Below are 23,190 nucleotides of genomic sequence, written 5' to 3' on the forward strand. Positions count from 1 at the left end.
GCCTTGGCCTCCCAAAGTGCCGGGATTACAGGCATGAGCCACTGTGCATCTGCTTTTAACTGTTCTGGCCTAGAAGTAACATTAACCGGAAATAGTCACATGGCCCCAACCTAACTTCGAGAAAGTCTGAGGAATGTAGGAAAGCACATGTAATATTTGGTGAACACCAACTGTCTACTTAACCTCTTGGATCTGAAGACTGATGACTCAATAATGCTAGAAATGTATCAGTTATTTCTTCAAATAGCACATCAAAACCATTTATATCTTCTCCTTCTGGAGAAATGTTCTCTGTGTCTCTTATTAGCTTTTTGTATTTTCTATTACTCTCTCTGGACTGCATTCTGGGTACTTTCTTTGGATCTTTCAGTTGACTAATTTTCTCTTCAGACAGGTCTAGTGTATTATTTATTCCTTTGATGTATTTTAAATTTCAATTATTATTTTTTAATTTCTAAAAGTTATATTAGGCTCTTTTTTTTGAGACAGGATCTTGCTCTGTCACCCAGGCTGGAGTGTCATGGTGCAATCATGGCTCACTGTAGCCTTAAACTCTTGGGCTCAAGTGATGCTCCTGCCTCAGCCTCCCCAGTAGCTGGAACTACAGCTGTGCTCCACCATACCCAGCTAATTTTTAAAAAAATTTTGTAGAGATGAGGGTGTCTCACTGTGTGGCCTAAGCTGGTCTTAAACTCCTGGGCTCAAGCAATCCACCCACCACGGCCCCCAAAGTTTTGGCATTACAGGGTTGAGCTACTATGCCCAGCCTGTTCTTTTCAAATTGGCTTCTTTCCTGTTTATCTTTATTTCTTTAAATATATTAAACACAGTTATTTTATATTTTAATATTTGTTCTTTGATCTCTATCTCTGCCATCTACTGTTTCTGCTGTTTCTCACTCATGGTGTTTTCTTTCCCTATGTGTGCATGCCTGTGTTAAAGTAGAAATCTGTCTGGGTGTGGTGGCTCACGCCTGTAATCCCAACACTTTGGGAGGCCAAGGCAGGTGCATCACCTGAGGTCAGGAGTTCGAAACCAGCCTGACCAACATGGTGAAACCCTGTCTCTACTAAAAGTACAAAAATTAGCAGAGCGTGGTGGCATGTGCCTGTAATCCCAGCTACTCAAGAGGCTGAGGCAGAAGAATAGCTGGAACTCAGGAGGCAGAGGTTGCAGTAAGCCAAGATCACACCAATGCACTCCAGCCTGGGTGGCAGAGCAAGATCCTGCCTCAAGTTAAAAAAAAAAAAAAAAGTAGAAATCCTTCAGAGAGGATTTGTGTTTGCTTTTGTTACTTACCTGAGGCAACTACAAAATTTTAACTTCTTTCTATTTGTGATCACTTTAATTTTTTCACTTGAGATTTCCTGGACCACAAAAGTAGTAGGGGCATGGACCACAAACCTATATGAAGACTAGTTGATGGTTATGAATTTTGGGAGAGATTTTTTTTTTTTTCAGAGAAACAACTTTCCTTATCGTCCTCTTCTGGCTGGTTGAATTTATTTCACACTCACTTATCTTTAGACTCCTAGCTTTATTGGCAAAATCTCGTATTAGATTCCCTGCCTTTGGTGGGCCTTGGGTTTCATCTCTTGTTTACAAAATCTGGCAGCAGAGACTCTGATGGTGAATGCAGCTTACCTCACAGGGTTCCTGGTTTCCCTCTGTTTTGGGGCTTTGTGACTTCTTTACTTTTGTGTCATTTTGCTGATACGCTGGCTTATGATGCATACTCCAGACAGCATATTAATTGCATTAATCAGAAAGATCCTTCATAACATCTAATCGACCATCATTCGGCCAGAACTGGAGTCCCCCAGCCATTCTTCCATGACACTTAGCATTTCTATAAAACATGTTTGTAGCAATCCTTACTTCCACCAGCTGGATGCTGTGAAGCACACAGGGGGTTTGCAATTTAAGACTAGGGTTTACATCTTGGTTCTGCTATTTATTATGGCCTTGGGAACTTCATCTCACTGAGCCTCAGTTTTCTTATTTGTAAAATGAGTCGACAGTCCTACCTTGCCATGCTGTCATGATGATCAAATGAAACCAGACCTGCCCTTAACATATGCTAAGTCTGAATAAGGAGGACAAATGCAGGCCATAGGCTATATGTCTAAATACTTAAACGTTATAAATGAAGCCAATGAACAGTTATGTGAAGTGGTTCTATTCTACCTTAACAAATGCCCTTTTATTTTATTATTTATTTATTTATTTATTTATTTTGAGACAGAGTTTTGCTCTTGTTGCCCAGGCTGGAGTGGAATGGCACGATCTTGGCTCACTGCAACATCCGCCTCCCAGGTTCAAGCGATTCTCCTGCCTCAGCCTCCCGAGTAGCTGGGATTATAGGCACCTGCCACCACGCCTGGCTCATTTTTTGTATTTTTAGTAGAGACAGAGTTTCACTGTGTTAACCAGGATGGTCTCAATCTCCCGACCTCAGGTGATCCACCCACTTCGGCCTCCCAAAGTGCTGGGATTACAGGCATGAACCACTGTGCCAGGCCTGACAAATGCCCCTTTATAAGGACAGAAAATGTGAAACTCTGATTTTTATATAGCTAAAGTCAGCAAAATATGAAAAAGAACTGAGTTTAATTATTATTGCACATGTCTAAATGTTACATTGATGAATTACTTATGTTTGAAAGAGTAATAAAACAAAAACATGCATAATTTATAAATTATTACATGTGTTTATTCCATATAATTTATTTTATTTCTTCATTTCAGCAAAATTGAGTTACAGTGTTGTAATCAACATTATCATATAATTTATGTTCTATTGACAATGATTTTAAATTAAACCACTATTCCTGAGTCGTTGTAGTTCTTAGTTTTGTTTCTTAAATTAATTTCATTTGGGAGAAACTTCTGCTGAGATTCCATTCAGTTTTATTGAGGTAGAAGAGCTGGAATTACAAAAAAAAAAATTCTTAAGTCCACATTTTGAATCAGAAATGAATTATAAATTTTTTCTTTTTTTAATTGAAGCCAGTTTGAGCAAGAAAATTATAAGTTTTTCATATGAAGTTCAAAGATTGTAATGAGGCTGCAGCATATGATAATTATATTAAGCAGAAAAATTATTAAATATTTTAATTCCATATAGATTACCATCTCATCGTGCTATCTTTACTCCCTCAAAGTAATGTCTAGATTAGTATTCATCTATTTTATTAAGACAAGTATATTAGAAAGAGATAGTATAAAGAAAACTGAAAACAGTAGGGTTTTACTCAGTCAAAATTACACCTCAGTCTACAGTGTCCGGAGAAATAATCCCTACAGAAGTTAATTTCAGGATGATTTGTACGTGAATCTTCTCTTCATAGTCCAGAGACATTTTTGTTTCCTTTTTTGGATTTTATCTGATCGGAAAGTCACCTTTATTATGTATTTTACGTGCAACTCCTTTGGTTTAGAAAAGTCCTATACATATTTAAAATAATAAATACATATTTTTAATCCCTTTAAAAATGGAATAGCCAAACCTAGATTTTTTTGTAGGCTTTTGCTAACATTATCTCGTAACAAATATCAGTTGAGAGCTCAAATTCAAAATTAATGTTATTTCCTATGAAAAATAGAATTTTCTGTTACACTGATTTCTTCTCATCGTCCTATATCTTACCTAAATTAAATCTAAGTGTTTAACAGCATGGATTTGTTATTCCCATTGTGTGAATGAGAGGAGTTAAGGTCAAATTTGGTTTGTGTTTCAGCAAGATGTCCCATTTGGGAGAAGATTCAGAGAATGTCATATATAATCTTTGAACTATTCCATAGAAAATCTAATTGAGAGCCTAATCAATTTTAGTAAGCAATTCAAACCATGTGCTACCACATGCAGCACTAAGAATACTTTCAAGCCACCTTACATGTTCGGCCAGAAAAAATTTACCATTGTCTTCTGTAAATATTGTGCTGCATGTAAAAAAAAACATTCTTTGGCCAGGCGTGGTGGCTCATGCCTGTAATCCCAGCACTTTGGGAAACCAACACAGGTGGATCACTTGAGGTCAGGAGTTCGGGACCAGCCTGGCCAACATGGTGAAACCCCGTCTCTACTAAAAATACAAAATTCACTGGGCGTGGTGGCACATGCCTGTAATTCCAGCTACTCAGGAGGATGAGGCAGGAGAATCACTTGAATTCAGGAGACAGAGGTTGCAGTGAGCCAAGATCGTGCCACTGCACTCCAGCCTGGGTGACAGAGTGAGACTCTGTCTCAAAAAACAAAACAAAACAAAACAAAACAAAAAGCATTCTTATGCTTGACTGAATATTGAACACATTATTTTTTGAAAACCATCACACCACTGTTGTAAGTTGGCATTTTCCTGTAATTGTTTCATACCAGCAATGGCTGGCTATTAATTCAGCCTATTTAAAGTTCTGGTAATTGCATGTGTGTTGTGTGTAAGCGACGTTTTATGTTCTTTTAATTGAGAGCCCAATCAATTCTCCTAGTAAGCAATTCAAACCATGTGCCACCATACTTAGTACTAAGAATGCTTCTGGATTTTTGGTCAAATTCTGAACTTGCATTAGTTTTCTGTTGCTGCTGTAACAAATTACCACAAACTTAGTGGCTGAAAAAACAAACAAACAAATATATGATCTTACAGTCCTGTACGTTACAAGTCTGACATGGGGCTCACTGGGTAAAATCTAGGCTTTGGTGGATGCTGCTGGGGAGAATGTTTCCTTACCTTTCCAGCTCCTAGAGGCTGCCTGCTCTCCTTGGCTCCTGGCCCCTTCCTCCATCTTCACATCAGCAATGTTGCATCTCTCTGACCTTATTCCGTAGTCACTTTTTCCTCTGAGTCTCTTCTTCTGCCTCCATCTCCCATTTTTAAGGACCTTTTGATTATACTGGGCCCACCTCGGTAACCAGAGAATCTCCCTATTTTAAGGTCAGTGGATTAGCAACTTTAATTTCACCTGGGACGTTACTGCCCCTTTGCTGTGTAACCTAATATATTCACTGGTTCTGGCAATTAGGATGTGAACATTTTTGGGGAGCCATTATTCTGCCTACTGCAGACTTAGCAACCATGTTATATACTATTATCACAAGCTTGCCTATGGCAGCTTTTGAAATCAATGCCTAAAACTGAAAATAGTTTTTCTACTTCTTAAATCAAAGGCTGCATTTTTACAACAAATGTAAAACCAGTGGAATTGCTCTGTTATTTCAACTTTCTTACTTTCTTCTGCTGTAGATCAATACTGTCTATAATGCTAGTCATTCAATGGGACTTTTCTTCTCTAGCACACACTACCTGAGTTCTATTTACTTTTCTTTTTTCGAGACAGAGTCTCGCTTTGTTGACCAGGCTGAAGTGCAATGGCAAGATCTCGGCTTACTGCAACCTCTGCCTCCCAGGTTCAAGTGATTCTTCTGCTTCAGCCTCCAGAGTAGCTGGGACTACAGGCATGCGCTATCATGTCCCACTAATTTTTGTAGTTTTAGTAGAGATGAGGTTTCACTATGTTGGCCAGACTGGTCTCGAACTCCTGACCTCAAGTGATCTGCCCACCTCAGTCTCCTAAAGTGCTGAGATTACAGGTGTGAGCCACTGTGCCCAGTGCTATTTACTTTTTAAAAACATTTTGTGTATCTTTTTTTACTTTATTGTCCATTAAATTATTAATATTCTTTGGTTCCTCCATCCCTGATACTGATCATTTATTTCATTAATTTTTATCCGTCTTACATGTTCAGCCAGAAGAGACTTACCATTGTCTTCTGTAAATATTATACTGCATATACAAAAAGCATTCTTATGCTTGACTGAATATTGGACATGTATTTTTGAAAAACATCACAGCAATGTTGTAAACTGGCATTTTCTTGTAATGGTTTCATATCAACAATGGTTGGCTATTAATTCAGCCTATTTAAAGTTCTAGTAATTGCATGTGTGTGGTGTGCAATTGTTGTTTTATGCTCTTTTAATTGAGAGCCTAAGTATTTCTGTCCTATGGGAACTAAGCATGGTCCTGCAAGGGATGTGGCATACTGTCCAACCTAGAGCCTGGTGCACCGCAGGTACCCAGGAAATGATAGGTTATAATTGCTGCAGCAAGGCCGGGCACAGTGGCTCACGCCTGTAATCCCAGCATTTTGGGAGGCCAAGGCTGGTGGATCACCTGAGATCAGGGGTTTGAGACCAGCCTGACCAACATGTTGAAACCCTATCTCTACTAAAAATACAAAAATTTAGCTGGGCATGGTGGCATGTGCCTGTAATCCCAGCTACTCAGGAGGCTGAGGCATGAGAATCACTTGAACCCAGGAGGCAGAGCTTGCAGGGAGCCGAGATCGCGCCACTGCACTCCAGCCTGGGCAACAGGGTGAGACTCTGTCTCAATAATAATAATGATAATTGCTGCATCAATGCATGGCCTCCCCCTTTTCCCTCCCATTCTTCCCCTGCCCTCTGCCAGCAAACACCTCATCAGACTCCCCACTAGCCTCTAACCATTCCCTGTCCTGGCTTTCCCTGTCACTGTGTCCCTCTTACATACAAGGAACTTCCTCTTCTGTAGGGAACTGGATTCTGGGCAGGGAGGTGACAGCACAATGCTGGGGTGGGAGTCTGGCTTTGAAGCCAGAGGCAGTTGCAGCATCAGCAGGCCCTGGGAGCTGGTTAGAACTGCAGACTCTCGCCCCAGCCACCACACTGCAGTAAGGTGCCCAGGTGATCTGCACACACTTGCAGAAGAAAGTTTGAGAGGCACTGGCTTGCACAACCTCACCGCTCATATTAGTTTGCTAGGGCTGCCATAGCAAAATACCACAGACTGAGTGGTCTAAACAACAGAAAGTTATTTTCTCGCAGTTCCGGAGACTGAAAGGTGTTCAAGATCAAGGTTTGGACAGGGGCAGTTTCCTCCAGAGCCTCTCTCCTTGGCTTACAGATGGCCACTCTCTTGCTGCCTCTGCACAGGGTCACCACTCTGTGGGTGCTCATCCCTGGTGTCTCTCTGTGAATTCAAATTTCCCCTTCTTGTGAGGGACACCAGGCAGATTGGATTAGGACCACCCTAATGGCCTCTTGAAAGACCTTATCTCCGAATGCAGTTGCATCTGAGGTCCTGGAGGTTAGGACTTTAACTTAACAGATGAATTTTGGGAGGGACACGGTTCCCTCCCAGATTTAGTTCATAATGGCACTTTAACGAAGAAGAATCTAAGGCTCAGAGAAGTATGTCACAGTCCAAAATCATAGTACAGGCCAGGCGATAAGGGTTATATCTCTCGACAGAGCCCTCCCCAGGCGGAGCAATGAAGGACAGTGCACAAGAGGACAGGAAATGGAGTGTGCTGTCTGCATTGAGGTTTCAGCTTTGCTTCCGTTACTTTTGAGAACTTGAATAAATGCCCTAACCTCTCCAGGCCTCAGTTTCCTTTTCTGTGAAATGGGACAATAAAAGGCTCTTCCTCACAAGCTGGTTGTGAGGATTCCGTGAGCAGGAATTGCAGAGTTCATGTGAATAGCGCCTGAGGCCCCCTGATCCTACTCTGCCTCTTCTCTTTCCCTGCTATCCAAATCTGCCATTATTTACTGCTGGCCAAAAATGCCCAGTGATTTTCCCCAGGTGGTTTGCAGTTTAATAGCTAGAAAAACCAAAGGCTTGAAACTGTCACGGTAGAATTGTAGGCATTGGCTAGCAGGTGCATGCAAGTCTTGGCCATGCAAGAAGGCTTTCCTGGATGCTGAGCTTAAGGCAGGAACTGAAAGGGAAAACTTGCTGATGTGCCCTTCTGCTCCTAGTTCCTGGAGGTTCTCTCTTCTAAATAATAGGCTGCATATGATTTGATTTCATTTCGCTCTAAATTGCTCAGCCTGCAACTAGGGGTGCAAGGTGGAGTCCTACAAATCAATTCTGCTGTGCAAATAAGCAGGCACCTGCTTACTTGGGGGTGCTTAGAAATGAAGCCAAGCTACGAAGTGTTGAGGAAATGATTGCAGTTTTCCTTTGGGGTCAAACTGGGTTTAGAATACAAAATTGTTTTCAAATATTTAGTTTGTCCTTTCAATGTATGTACCATGCGTTTTATGAAGGTCTGCTCTATGCAAAGCACTTTGCTAAGGCTAGAGTGGGAAGACGGACAGAACGTTTCTCCTTTCCTGTGCTCACAGGAGCTCAGGGCAGGAGTGCAACTAAGACCTAGTAATGGGGTTCCATAGACAGAGGTTCAAGTTGGGGAGGGCAGGGCAGGTCAGTCTTCTTAGTCTAAGCTGGAACATCATTGTCCTGGGACAGAGGGACTGCTTTTATTATCCTGTATCCGTCCATTTATTTTTTTGGAAAGGCTGCTTTAAATCTTGCCCCTATTACATGGCCAATATTGGGCTTCCCATCCTTGTCTGGGGTCAGCATAGCAGGTCAGATGGAGGCAGGTTTTTTAAATCTGGGCCCAGCCCTGGCTTTGGTGGCAAAATATCCTCCCCAGGTCTGGGGCCAGATTCCTAAATGAGGTCAAGTTGTCCAATGTATGGATTTCCCTTCTGTTCCCCGCTGGCTTTTGACGACGTCAGTCCCCCTAGTTTTGCCTGCCAGAATGCCAGGATCCACAGAGAGAAGGGAAGTAGTCACAAACTGTGAGTGGCCTTTTCCTCCAGCTTCTGTCCAGCCACTGCCACTGTGGCTGTCACAGGGTCTGTGCTCTCCTGCAGCCCTACCCGGCTTTCTCCCTGCAGGTCACCGCCCCCACATGCCCAGTGCTCTGAAATGTTTCTGCTCTCACTGGTCCCTTGTCACAAAGTCTCTTGGTTTATAGGATCTGCTAGTCTAATTCATATGAAGGAGTAAATAATGATTAATGGAGTCTGCATTGGAACCAGTGGCCAGTGCTTTAATTAATAATTATAAAACAACAACTTAAAAGGAAGAGAGAAAGAAGCTTGAAAGGTAGAAGGATAGACCCAGTGTGGAGCTCCTGGGAGCTGTTATTTCTGCTAGAAGGCTTTCCGAGTCCTGCCAAGCACGTGCCGTCCTCCTCTACAGGATCAAAGGCTGAAGGCCATTGGCCTATTTGCCTCCTTGTCATCAGCCTTAGTGGGGTGGAAATCTGCAACTCAAGATTCCTGCTGCCCGTTACAGGAATCTGTCCACCATAAACCGGGGACGTCAGCAGAATTGAATGGTGAATCAAAAACTGGAACAAATCATTTTAATTACCTAAGACCCAAACCTAATTCACAGTATTTCTTCACTAGACCATGAATCAACTTCATTTTATCCCCTCCCTCTAGTTGAGCAGTTTAACCCAGAACTGAACTAAGAGTTGTCTAAAACTTGGAGCTACTGCTGGAAGGGAATGTGCCGACCATTCAGCTAGCCAAGCCCTCTCATTTTACACAGAGGCCCTGAGAGCTGTGACCCAGGGCTTCAGCTGCACTTAAACGCTTCACTTTTCTCAAGGCCACATGGCACCTCGGGGACCCAGATTTGACTCATTACCCTGGCAGCCCCTCACCTTCTGCACTGTTCCATGTGACTGCTTGACTTGGAACCCCAAGAAATAGCACAAGGCTGGGCACAATGGCTCACACCTCTAATCCCGGCACTTTAGGAGGCCAAGATGGGAGAATCACTTGAGCCCAGGAGTTCAACATGAGTCTGGGCATCATAGTGAGACCCTGTCTCTGCAAAAAATAAAAAATTAGGCTGGGCGTGGTAGCTCATGCCTGTAATCCCAGCACTTTGGGAGCCCGAGGTGGGTGGATCATTTAAGGTCAGGAGTTTGAGACCAGTCTGGGCAACATGATGAAACCCTGTCTCCACTAGTAATACAAAAAATTAGTCGGGCATTGTGGCATGCGCTTGTAATCCCTGCTACCCGAGGGGGCTGAGGCAGGAGAATCGCTTGAACCCAGGAGGCAGAGGTTTCAGTGAGCCAAGATAACAACACTGCACTCCAGCCTGGGCAACAAAATGAGACTCCATCTAAAAAAAAAAAAAAAAAAAAAAAAAATTAGCTGACCGTGGTGGCACTCCTGTAGTTCCAGCTACTCAGGTGGCTAAGGTGGGAGGATCATTTGAGCCAGGAGTTTGAGGCTGCAGTAAGCCATGATTGCACCACTGTACTCCAGCCTGGGCTTCAGATCAAGACCCTGTCTCAAAAAAAAAAAAAAGAGAGAGAGATAGCACAGACTCTGGTATATATTGTACATTTTTTAACAGAGAACCTCTCTTCCACTAAGAAATTGACACCCCAAATGAGAAATGGGTGGCTAGATTGAAGTTCCTCTAGCCTTCCCCTCACAGCCCTAGAAATTCAAAGGAGAGGGTTTACAACTTATTGTGACCTGATTTACATTATGATTACTAATATTATCATTGTTATTATTTGCTTCAATTACCCTACTCATTTATAATTTACGTTTCAAAGGGTATGGCAACATTTATCTAAATCAGTGGTCCTTACCTGGGGGCGATTTTTGCCCCCAGGGGACATCTGACAATATCTGGAGACGTTTCTGTTTGTCACAGCTTGGGGGGTAGGGTGCTGACAGTGTGGGCTAGTGGCGTTTAGCGGGTAGAGGCCATGGATGCTGTGAAAGGACACACAGGTTGGCCCCCACAACAAACAATGATCTGGCCCAAAGTGTCAATAGTGTCAAAATTGAGAACCCTTGGTCTAAATCAACACAGAAGGGGAAAACAGGTCTCCTGCAATCCTGCTACCTCAACAAATTAAACACTTCACTTTTCTATGTTCCTCCCAGCCTCTGCCCCACAGTGTAAACTTCACTTTCCCAAGCTCTTCTAACCATGGCAGGAATACAGTTTAAATTCCACATTTCTTCACTTATTATTGTATCCTGGGCTGTTGTCCCTCTGGCCTCATTATCTTCTCACTTACCACTTTTAGTGGATGTAATACAATACTCCAGGCAGGTTGATACCCCATATTTCACCTGACCAGTCCGAGTTTCTCAGTGGGGGTGTTTTTTGGGGGGGACTTGCCAAATGGGCTGCATGGGGGTGGGGGCGACTTGAGCAGCCGTGCTGTGGGCAGCCGCCTCCTCTTCCTGCAGCCCAGGCGTCAGCATCATGGTCCTCATCATCAAAAGCCCTTTATGAAGCACCTTGGTGAATATATCCTGGCACCGGGGGCATCTTCTGCAGAGTTCTTCCCACCAGCCCCTGACATGCAGGGCTTGCCAGCTCAGACAGACAGCATCTATGTCAGCTCACCAAAAAGGCGTCCAAAAACTGGGCTGTAGGCCCCAGGCAGAGGGGTGAGAAAATGGATTCTTAGGCAAGATTCATGCCAAGAGTAAGTACGCCGGGGAATGCAAAGACAGGCTGGATTCCCAAAGGGAGGCTGGCCCTTGAATTCCCTCCTCCAGCTAGCTGGAGGCTTCTTGGAGGACATGGGATTTTAGAAGCTACTGCGAGGGAAGGAGAGAGTGAGGGGAACAGCTTAACAGGTTAAGGACTTGGGGTCAAGCGTTCCAGGCACACAGAGCACGGCCTGGAAGATGTTTCTCCAGAGACCTTCATGCCACCCTGTGGTCTCACCTCAGTGTCCTTTTCCTTTGCCTCTGCAGGTATTCCATGAGCAAGGCATCCTGTTCGGCTACCGCCATCCACAGAGTTCTGCCACTGCCTGCATCCTCAGCCTTTTCCAAATGACCAATGAGACTCTCAACATTTGGACTCACTTGCTGCCCTTCTGGTACCTTCTGGCCCCCTCGACCGGCCTGTCTCCTTCAGGAGCCCTGGAGACCAGGGTGTCTTAAAACACAGCTAGTGTTGAGAGGCCTGAGATTCTGTGCTGGGGTTTGGGGATCCCCCGTGGGTACACGCGGGTGAAGGGAGTGTGTGACAGAGGGAAGAGACATTGGGTGTGCCACTGGGATGACCTTTAAGGCATGGACTGGGGTAAGATTTGAGGGGAAATCCCAAAAGTGCCTCAGTCCTTCCCTGCTCCCTGCTCCGGTGCCTGATATGATAGCATTTACCTTCATCTCCGGTCCTGGAGACTTTCCAGGTCTTCCAGGAGCCCTGGTTAAAATGTCACTAGTTCGAGCAAGTCAACCTCTCTGAGCCTCACATTTTCCCACCTGCAAAGCAGGAGTGATGGTCCGCACCTTCCCAAGGGTTGCTGTGAGGGTTTGGGGAGAAAACATTGGTAGAGGCATCTGACACAGAGTTGTGGGTGTTCCGTAATCATTCTGGGAACCACGGCAACTGGGAGGCACTTGGTCAGGCAGCCTGTAGATGGAGCCAGCTAAGAGCAAAGCTCTGGGAAGCCTGTATGCAGAAATGGGAGTTGCCAGGGAAGCGAAGAGGGGCCTTGCTGAGAAAGGTGGGGGATGAAGGCCAATGTCACACACTGCACACCTTTGCTTAAGGAATGGAGGATGGAGACAGGGTCAAAGCACCAAATCACAGTGGATCTGAGCTGGAAGAACTCAGAGGCCATTCAAGCCACTGTCCCACTCAGACCACCATTGGTCGATGTAGACACAGCCCAGAGACTGGGTGGCTTCCTTATGTCATGCAGGGGCGCCGTGGCACAGGCTGGTCACTGGACTCCCTCCAGTCATGTTGAGAAGAGATGAGGAGTGTGCCATGGGTGGAGATGGGCCCAGGCTCCCCGCACAGGGGCAGCCAGCCTGAGTAGAAGTCAGATGACAGACCCGGGGCCAAAATGCAGGGGCAGGCTGTTTGGTTCCAGCAGCCTGCTCAGTGGAGAGGGGAGAGAGCTCAGTCTGGTGTGGACTAGGGTGATCTGTAAAGGAGTGTGGCAGCCCTGGGCCTGCAGACTGGGCAGGGGTGGTAGCACAGCCCTGCTCCAGGGGCCATTTGTCATTTTTAAAAGTATACATGCTTATAAATTACAACCCTTCAGAAGGGAATAAAGTCAGGCTCTGCCACTGGCCCCAGTTCTCCTCCCTGGAGTGGCCAGGGGGACCGGCTTCCTATGCATCCTCCTGGAGCTTTTCTGGGGACCCAGGAGCATCTGTGCTGTGAGCATCCCCAGCATCTGCCTCTTTCCCTGCTGCCTTCCTCTTACTTCCCTCCCTTGGAGATCTCACTCTGTCAGCATCTGCAATCTGCATGTCTCCTGGACTTTGGAACATCTGCTTGGTGTTCCATTTTCTGGATGAATCATGGTTGATTTAGGCTGTTTTGAGATTTGAGCTGCTAAAAGGGTACCAGCCTGTCCATCCCTGCTTGTGGGTCTTGCGCTCCATGCATGGATCCCTGTAGGGTGATTTTTTGCTATGTTACAGCTGAGCCAAGCTGGGTGAGCCGCACCCCCATCACCTCCAGCACTGCCTATGCACCTCTACACGGTGCCAGGCTCTCAGAGATGATCCTGACTGAGCAACAGAGAGTAGCAGGAAGGACTTGGGGAGGTCTGGATCAAGATGCCCTAAGGAAATGGGACCACGAAAAATTGAAATAACTGAAGGATACATTTTGAGAAACAGCAAATAGCTTAAGCTTTACTTCTGCTGGGACAAAAATAAAAAGTCCACAAGTGTAGCTGGAAGGATTTAGCAATGTTCCTTCAGCTCCTGCATATGAAAAGCTTTGTAGAGTCTCCTCGCTTGGAGGAGTTAGTGAGAAAGGGAGCCAGCTCTCTAGGAGTGATTTGTGGAAGCGAGGTGCTCTGCAGGTGGGACCTCGTGCATGGATTGTAGGCCAGGCAGACCTGGTGAAGAATTTTGGTGTCTCTGCATAGAGATCTAGGCTCTGCTAAGAGTCAGCTGTGGGACTAGCTATTCCGAAAAGTGATTGTACTCTTAGTGGAGGAACAGTGTGGAGGAGGAGGGAGAAAATAGTTCTCTTGGCCTCGGCTTGCAAGGCTCCACCTGGGGCATTGCTTCTGAGGAGCCTTCCTACAACAGGGACATAGACAAACTACATGGAGGAAGGACAAACCACAGGGATGGTGGTAACGCCACATTTAGATCCTGCGAGGAATGGCTGAAGGAACTGGGAGTATTTAATGTGAAGTTCAAGGAGGTGGGAGGGGGTTAGAAAGACTGCCTTAAAATATTTGATAGGCAGCCGGGCGCAGTGGCTCATGCCTATAATCCCAGTACTTTGGGAGGCCAAGGCAGGCAGATCACAAGATCAGGAGATCGAGACCATCCTGGCCAACATGGTGAAACCCTGTCTCTACTAAAAATACAAAAGTTAGCCAGGCGGGGTGGAGGGTGCCTATAGTCCCAGCTACTTGGGAGGCTGAGACAGGAGAATCACTTGAACCCAGGAGGCAGAGGTTGCAGAGAGCCGAGATCGTGCCACTGCACTCCAGCCTGGTGACAGAGCAAGACTCTGTCTCAAAAAAAAAAAAAAGTATATATATATATATATATATATATATGTATGTATATTTATATGTATATGTGTATATATATGTGTGTATATATATATGTGACTATATATATATATATATATGCATATGTTAAGCTTGTTTTCTATGATCCTGGTGGAGGGAACTAAGGCCAATCAAATGGAGATAGATTCCAGGAGGACAGATTTGAGTCAATGAAGGAGAACTTTCCAGTCCTTGGAGCTGCTTTGGGAGGTAATGAGCCCCCCATCCCTGGAAGCATGCAAGCTGAGGCTGGAGAATCACTAGGGGATTGGACTAGATATACATAAAGCCTCTCTTCTTACCTCACCTGCCCATTCCCAAGGTACTGCCTCCCAATTAAAAAAGGACCCCCCACCTCCCTAGCACATGGTATTTCCCCAAAGTGAGAACATGAAGGAATTGGTCACAGCGGAGGAATGGAGACAGTAGATAGGCGAGGATCTAAGAGGGGCTTCCATCATGGAGGGTGAGCACGTCCTCCATGTTCATCGTGGAGGGTGAGCGGGCCCTCCGTGCTCATGGTGGAGGGTGAGCGGGCCCTCCGTGCTCATGGTGGAGGGTGAGCGGGCCCTCCGTGCTCATGGTGGAGGGTGAGCGGGCCCTCCGTGCTCATGGTGGAGGGTGAGCGGGCCCTCCCTGTTCATGGTGGAGGGTGAGCCGGCCCCTCCGTGTTCATGGTGGAGGGTGAGCGGGCCCTCCGTGCTCATCGTGGAGGGTGAGCGGGCCCTCCTTGTTCATGGTGGAGGGTGAGGGGGCCCTCCGTGCTCATGGTGGAGGGTGAGCGGGCCCTCCCTGTTCATGGTGGAGGGTGAGCCGGCCCCTCCGTGTTCATGGTGGAGGGTGAGCGGGCCCTCCGTGCTCATCGTGGAGGGTGAGCGGGCCCTCCGTGCTCATCGTGGAGGGTGAGCGGGCCCTCCGTGCTCATGGTGGAGGGTGAGCGGGCCCTCCCTGTTCATGGTGGAGGGTGAGCCGGCCCCTCCGTGTTCATGGTGGAGGGTGAGCGGGCCCTCCGTGCTCATCGTGGAGGGTGAGCGGGCCCTCCGTGCTCATGGTGGAGGGTGAGCGCGCCCTCCGTGTTCATGGTGGAGGGTGAGTGGGGCCTCCGTGTTCATGGTGGAGGGTAGTGCGCCCTCCGTGTTCATGGTGGAGGGTGAGTGGGCCTCCGTGTTCATCGTGGAGGGTGAGTGCGCCCTCCGTGTTCATCGTGGAGGGTGAGTGGGCCCTCCGTGCTCATCGTGGAGGGTGAGTAGGCCTCTGTGTTCATGGTGGAGGGTGAGTGGCCCTCCGTGTTCCTGGTGGAGGGTGAGTGGGTCCTCTGTGCTCATCATGGAGGGTGAGTGGGCCTCCGTGTTCATTGTAGAGGGTGAGTGGCTCTCCGTGTTCCTGGTGGAGGGTGAGTGGGCCCTCAGTGTTCATGGTGGAGGGTGAGTGGGCCCTCTGTGTTCATAGTGAAGGGTGAGTGGATACTCTGTGTCTGTGGTGGAGAGTGAGTGGGCCTCTGTGTTCATCGTGGAGGGTGAGCGGGCCCTCCGTGTTCCTGGTGGAGGGTGAGCGGGCCCTCCGTGTTCATGGTGGAGGGTGACTGGCCCTCTGTGTTCATCGTGGAGGGTGAGTGGGCCTCTGTGTTCATGGTGGAGGGTGACTGGCTCTCTGTGCTCATGGTGGAGGGTGAGTGGGCCTCTGTGCTCATGGTGGAGGGTGAGCGGGCCCTCCGTGTTCATGGTGGAGGGTGAGTGGGCCCTCCGTGTTCATGGTGGAGGGTGAGTGGGCCTCTGTGTTTGTGGTGGAGGGTGAGCGGGGCCTCCGTGTTTGTGGTGGAGGGTGAGCGGGGCCTCCGTGTTCGTGGTGGAGGGTGAGCGGGCCCTCCGTGTTCATCGTGGAGGGTGAGTGGGCCCTCCGTGTTCATGGTGGAAGGTGAGCGGGCCCTCCGTGTTCATGGTGGAAGGTGAGCGGGCCCTCCGTGTTCATGGTGGAAGGTGAGCGGGTCCTCCGTGTTCATGGTGGAGGGTGAGCGGGCCCTCTGTGTTCATGGTGGAGGGTGAGTGAGCCCTCTGTGTTCCAGGTTCTTTGCATGGAGGTTTGTGACTGCACTGTATATGACAGACATCAAGAATGACAGCTACTCCTGGCCCATGCTTGTGTACATGTGCACCAGCTGCGTGTACCCACTTGTGTCCAGCTGTGCGCACACCTTCAGCTCTATGTCCAAGAATGCCCGGCACATTTGCTACTTCCTGGACTATGGCGCCGTCAACCTCTTCAGCCTGGGTATGTGAGGCCTTGTTCTTGCTTTCCTTCCCCTGCAACCGGGCTGTTTGTCCCTTCTCCTGTGAGCTAGGGTCACCAGAAGGCTTTGATGAGTTTGCAGAAGAGTCCAGGGATTATGCCAGTGCCCCTGTCCAGGTCCCCAATGGGTGTTTTATAAGAAACTGTCCATAAGCATGCTGCTAAATATTTAGCCACTGGCTCTGTGGGGACAACAGCCCCGATCTGCAGTGTTGCCAGTTTCTGTGGTGTAAATCCTCCCATCATGTCCAGCTTCAACCTACCAACATGACATCACAGAACACAAGGGTGGGAAGAGATATGCGTAGCACACCATTACAGAAATTCCACCATGCAGATACAATAGATGTAGTCATTGAGTACTCAGTACTTTTGTTAATATGATTTATTTAATTGCAAGTTTATGTGATTTAATTTTTAATGATGGCTGTGTTCAGCACTCAGCTCTCTCACAGGCCAGAATGAACTGACTCCAGTACATCAGTGCTGGTCTCTGTCATGCCAGGCAAGAAGAGGAGGGTGAGGTCATGAGCCTCGTATGTCCAGAGGCTTAGCACGATCAGAGAGATGCTCAGAGTGTGCGGGAATAGAGCAGCAGCCTAAGCTGGTGAAATTCGGTGCTGACCGCCCCCTCTTCCTTGTCTTTTTCTTTGACTATGATGCCCCCTCCTCTGGCCTCTTCTCTCCTCCCCTTGTGGGCATGCATCTATCCCTGAGGATATGAGTTCTAGATTCTTCCTCCAGGTCCCATTCTAGGTGAGAAAACCAATTATTGTCTTCCTTGCCCAAGAGGTTGTCCATGAGGAGCCTACCTCCATCCTCTTTCTTCATATACACACGTTCACACTCACACAAACACACACTCATGCACTGACACACACTGACACACACACATACACACAGTGCACTCACACATGCACATACACACACTCACCACATATACACAATACACTTACATGCACACACACACCACATGCCACAGGTACTCACACATTGACACACAATACACTCACATACACTCACACCACATACACACAATACACTCACGTGCACACTCTTAAACACTACACACACACACCACCCATACTGACACACACTACACTCACGTAAACACACATCACATACAATACACTCACATGCACATACACATACTCTCAGACCATCCACACACACTCACATCCACATACGTACCACACATACTGACATATACACACAATACACTCACATACACACTCACACCACATACACACTCACATGCTCATATACGCACACATACTCTCAGACACTACACACATTCACACACTCACACTCTCACGTACATCACACACACACACCACACACGCACATCACACGCACCACATACATATACACACACCACACACACGCTCACTCACACACTCTCACACACATACACACACATTTTCCCACTTCACTGCCCACTCCTTAGTGCTCTGCTGCCCAGTCCCCAGCATTCACTAGACCGTGCCCCTTTCCGTGTGAGCCAGGCTTACCCTCAGGCTTTGATGGGTTTGCAGAAGAGAGCGGGGAATGTGCGTGCCCCTGTCCAGGGTCCCGGCCTCCTGACTGCCGAGATTGACGCAGGGGTCCTTCAGGCCTCCTCAATGCCCCTCTCTTTCTCTGGTCCCTGTCACATCCCTCCCTCCCTCCCTCCCGGATCCCCTCCCACCCTCCGGATCCCCTCTTACCCTCCACGTCCCCCCTCCCCTGGGCTGGCTCCCCTCCTCTGCTTTCTGGCACACATGGGTGGGGAGGCTCAGAAGTGGTCCTTTGACCTCTCCTCTCACACAATCCGCTCCCCAGGGATCTCCTCCATGCCTACTGCATCTCTTCCCACCTCCAGAGAAACCCTGTCTCCAATGTAAACCTCTTACCTGAGGTCCACGCCACCTCAGAGCCATGAGACCAGAACTGTACCTGCTCCCGCCCCTGCCCCTACACCTGCTACCCCTCTGTATGTCCAGCCTGACTGATGGTCGCGCCCCTACTCCTTCTCCTGAGTCAGAAGCCTGACTAATCCTCGGGGTCCCCTTCCTCTCACTCCCCACCCATGCCCACCCTCTGGCCAATTGGTTATTAAGGCCAGGTGACTTCTCTCCTACCTGCTGTAAGCGGCACTGCCCCTTCGTCTTGACTCAGGCCCGGCCTCTCACTTGCACAGTTATCGCAGCCTTCTCCACCTCACCCAGCCCCTGGAGGCTTCCACAACACCTTCTACCACATCACCCTCCCACTGTCAGGGCCCTCATCAGCCAGAAGCAGTCCAGACTCCTTAGCGGGGCGACTTCCTTGGCCCTCGGTTGCCCGCCCCGGACTTGTTTTGATAAGTGTGGGCATTTCTGGAGTAATCGCTGCATGGCAAGCCCTGGTCCAGGCCCCCGACACACACCCCTGAGGGGCCACACCACACCATGTTTAATGGTCCAGGTGCTGGCACCTGATTCCACCACCCCTAACTGTTAGAGGCTCTTGTGCAAGTTTCATAACCCTGCCCAGCCTCAATTCTTTCATCCACAAAATGGATGTAATATCTTCTTTGTGGGTATGTTCTGATGATTAAATGTGTTTTAAATGAGGCTCAGAGCCTGGCCTTAGTCGGCATCTGAGGGCAGCCATTACCACGATGATCTTGTTAACCGTGGCAGCAGTCCCTGAGGTAGGTCCTAGTGTCATATCCATGCGTAGGTGAGGACAGTGAGGCACTGTGGAGGTAAGTGACAGGTCACACAGCTGTGCATGGCAGAGCCAGAGTGAGGACTGAAGCCCATGTGGTCCACCACCAACCTGTCCCCTGCCTTCCTCCATCACGGGCCTCACTGTCTGTCTGTGTAAGAGTTCCTCTTGTTGCCATGGTCTCCCTTCTCTGTATCCTCCCATAGGCCATTCCCCAGAACTCCCTCTTCCCTTCCCTGCAGGCTGCATCACGGGAGCCTCAGGGGCCCCTGCCCTGTGCCCTTCCTCCAACCCCCCGGACCTGGATATACCCCCTACCATGGTTCTTCTGATCCCCAGCCTGCCAGCCATGCTGGCACACCTCCATTGCTGAGAACAACTCCGGAGCACAGAAGATGCTTCCAATCTGTTTTTCTAGCCCATAGCCCAGTGCTTGATGTGGGGAAGTGTTCAGGAAACACGGAAGGAACATCTAGTCCACTGAGAGAGCCATTGATTCCATCTGGGACTCCTGGCTCCACCCTCTGCCCCTGCCTCCCTCCTCCCTCCCTGTCAAAGCCCTCAATCCCACCAGTGTAGCAGCCCTCCTGCCACCTCCCAGGCTTCCAGGGGTTCCTCCCTCAGGCCATCCTGTGTGCTTTCACTAGGTTTTGGTCATCAGAATCCTTCAGTGGCTCCCTTAGTGCCTGAAAGAGGAAGTTTCCTTTCCTTAGCCTGCATCCAAAGCTGAAAGCCTCCCTGCCCTCAGGCTCCTGTCAGAATCCGGGATGACCTACCAGTCTTTGTTCCAAGATCAGCTCCTGTGCCTTGTGCTCCACCCATCCCGAAAGCCTGCCCTACACTGGAACCTGCCTCAGGCTCTGGTCTTTTGCTTCTGGCTGCGGTTCTGGGCAGGGTCAGAGACTCCCTGGCTCTTGCATGGCCCACAGCTTGCCCCAGTTGGCATCTGCTGAGCGAATGCATCCCAGTCCAGAAGGGAACCCCCTCCCAGTATGGGGCCAGACAAAGGGCTTGCCTGTCCCTCTGGAGGCAGCTTCCCACTGAAATCTCACGGGCTGCCTGCTGGAGCTGGGAGTATGGGACCAGGAGGCTTTGGTGTTCACCCTCTTTGCCTGTGTGGCCAGCTTTGCTAGATCCACCTGTCACTGGGATAAAACACAGATCAACCTGTATGGCCCAAAGCCTTGTTCAGCCCTGAGCTAGGACTCCACAATTCCTGATGTCTTTGGAATGACAGGTGACCTAGGCATGGCCATCAGGCCCTGGGCTGCCTCCCTTAGGGGAGACCTCAGGAGGTGAGGGTGCAGGTCCAGGTCCATCTCCCCAGCTGAAGCACACCTGGCCCCTTTGAAAAGGACAGTGATCTCCCCTGCTCTTCCAAATAAGTGCTTCAGCAAAAAGGTCGCTAGAAGGTCCTTAAGCAACCCTTCTTTCACAAACTTCGAAACCTAAAACACAACGCAACACCCAACCTCTCAGCTGGTCTGTCTCCCAGCTGCTGCTATGACATCCTCGTCTCAGCAAGGGCCCTCCCTCCAACATTGATCTTTCTACTAGGAGCACCCATGTCCCTGGGCAGGTGAGATGTGCACACTCTGAGTAGAGCTCAGCTCGCTGGGTCTGTCGTCATGGAAAACAGCATGTGGCTAAAGCAGGGACTGTCACTAACCTGTCTGAGTTTGAAGCCCATCTTTGTTAACTCTCTAGCTGCAGGACCCTGGGCGAGTGATTAAACCTCTCTATCCCTCTGCTTCCTATCTGTACAATGAGGATAAGTGCAGAGTTATGAAGGAGGATGGTTGAAGTATTATGTGAGGTCATACATGTAAAGCCCTTGGAGCAAAGCTGGGCTCACAGTAAATTCTCAGGATGGGATTTGGGTGGGCAGAGAAGAGAGAGCAGGACATCCTAGAAGGGGGAATGGCACCAGCGAGGGCGCAGAGCCAGGACTGTGGGAATGATAAGGGCCAAGCCAGATGCTGGGGACAGTCTTTGCAAGGGGCCCACGTGGTGCCAAGGCCTGGCTCCTCTCCCAAGGCTGGCTTTTCTTCCCCAGGCTCAGCCATTGCCTACTCTGCATACACGTTCCCGGATGCGCTGATGTGCACCACTTTCCATGACTACTACGTGGCCCTGGCTGTACTGAACACCATCCTCAGCACAGGCCTCTCCTGCTACTCCAGGTACTGGTCGCTCTGACCTCAGATGGGAGAGGAGGGAGGGTCTTGCATGCAGCTCCCTGCACTCTTTGAGGGAGCCGGGGAAGAGGTGGGCTCAATGGAAAAGGTGCTTGGGAACCTAGGACTCCGTTCCAGGTGGACTTCCTATTGCTGGCAAAACCAGCTTCCTGGGCACGCAAGCTCCAGGCCTCCATGCTCAGAGAGTCTCATACTTGGTTTAATACTCTGCTGCCTTTTTTTGTTTTTGTTTTTGTTTTTGTTTTGAGACAAAGTCTCACTCTGTCACCCAGGCTGAAGTGTGATGGAACAATCTTGGCTCACTGCAACCTCCGCCTCCTGAGTCAAGCGATTCTCCTGCCTCAGCGTCCCACGTAGCTGGGATTACAGGCACCTGCCATCATGCCCAGCTAATTTTTGTATTTTTAGTAGAGACAGGGTTTCACCATGTTGGTCAGGCTGGTCTGGAACTCCTGACCGCAGGTGATCCACCCACCTTGGCCCTCCAAAGTGTTGGGATTACAGGCGTGAGCCATGGTGCCTGACCTGTTTTTTTTTTTTTTTTTTTGGGTTTTATTTATTTATTTTTTTTTTTGAGACAGGGTCCCTCTCTGTGGCCCAGGCTGGAATGCAGTGGTGCGATCTCAGCTCACTGTAGCCTCGCCTTCCTGGGCTCGTCTGCTGCATTCTTAATAATTTGTAATAATTTTTGAACAAGGAGGTCCCTGCTCTTTGATTCGGTACAAGGCTTTACAAATTATGCAGCTGGTTCCATTTGCTGGACAAGTGGCTTAGCACCCTGAACTTCAGTTTGCTCATCTACAAAATAAGGCCATTACAAATACCCCTAAGACAAATGGAAGGATTACAGGTAATGTACCCGGGACACTTAGCACAAGCCTGGCACAGAGGAGATGTCCCATAAATGTGTGGTCACTAATGGTGACTGGGTGTGTCTGCCTCTGGGCATATGTGATGGATGATGGTGTTATTCAAATGCCCTATGCATCCCTCATCAGTGAGTCAGGCCCAGCTTACACGCTCTAATTCCCACTGTTTTTTTTTTTCTTTCAAGAAAACTCATGGGGGTGTGAGTGCAGAGAATGTTGTTATGGGGATAACTACACCCGTTTATTCAGCTCTTTGTAGAAGCGAACTGCCTGAAAGTTCCTTTTCCCTAAAATACTCAGGAAATCTCCCAAATGGTTGTGTTGGGGTGACAGCCCTGGCTGAATAGTGCCAAGGCTGGTACTTTTGGGCTGGAGGCCTTTCGTGCTGGTCAGGAAAGGTAAGCTGGCAGGTACATCTGAGTTCTCTGTCCTCCCGCAACGGCAACTCCAGCGAGCCAGTGGAGTCTCCCTGCCTCCACTTGCCCCCCTCTCCCCAGGAAAAAACAGGCAGGTGAGATATGCCCCATCTGGTAACTTCTCCAGAATGATTTTGTCTCCAACTTCCTTTGGGTGACACTTGGGATGTGTGGGGCCAGCAAGTTTCACAAGGGAGAGCAGGCAAGTTTCACAAACAGGACAAACCAGTTTTTTTGTTTCTGTTTTTTATTTTTAAATGGAAGGATAGATTCTGAAACAGCATTGGGAATACTTGTTCCAATTTGCCTTCCATTCACCTGCGCTAAGGTGGGTTGGAAGTGTGGAGCTG

At 48.4% G+C, this 23,190-nt stretch overlaps 1 protein-coding gene and 1 long non-coding RNA gene across 5 annotated transcripts in view; one reads left to right on the top strand and one right to left on the bottom strand.

The window, feature by feature from the left end:
* The window catches only part of PAQR5 (progestin and adipoQ receptor family member 5), a 105,018-nt gene that overhangs the window by 69,102 nt on the left and 12,726 nt on the right, over window positions 1-23,190 (top strand). For 3 of the 4 annotated variants that reach the window (XM_004056407.5, XM_019011153.4, XM_019011154.4), the window contains 3 exons: window positions 11,592-11,719; window positions 16,443-16,648; window positions 21,414-21,540. In XM_004056407.5, the coding sequence (XP_004056455.4) occupies window positions 11,592-11,719; window positions 16,443-16,648; window positions 21,414-21,540 (461 nt within the window). Of the gene's footprint in view, window positions 1-11,175; window positions 11,318-11,591; window positions 11,720-16,442; window positions 16,649-21,413; window positions 21,541-23,190 lie in introns of those variants that run through there. The other variant, XM_004056408.5, reaches the window with a different exon arrangement.
* LOC129527007 (uncharacterized) lies at window positions 8,884-11,070 on the bottom strand. The gene is made up of 3 exons (XR_008671843.1): window positions 10,901-11,070; window positions 10,019-10,148; window positions 8,884-9,139 (listed from the first exon to the last, which is right to left on the bottom strand). It is a non-coding gene; the product is annotated as an uncharacterized lncRNA (long non-coding RNA).

Source organism: Gorilla gorilla, chromosome 16 (genome assembly GCF_029281585.2).
Source record: "Gorilla gorilla gorilla isolate KB3781 chromosome 16, NHGRI_mGorGor1-v2.1_pri, whole genome shotgun sequence".
Taxonomy (NCBI): domain Eukaryota; kingdom Metazoa; phylum Chordata; class Mammalia; order Primates; family Hominidae; genus Gorilla; species Gorilla gorilla.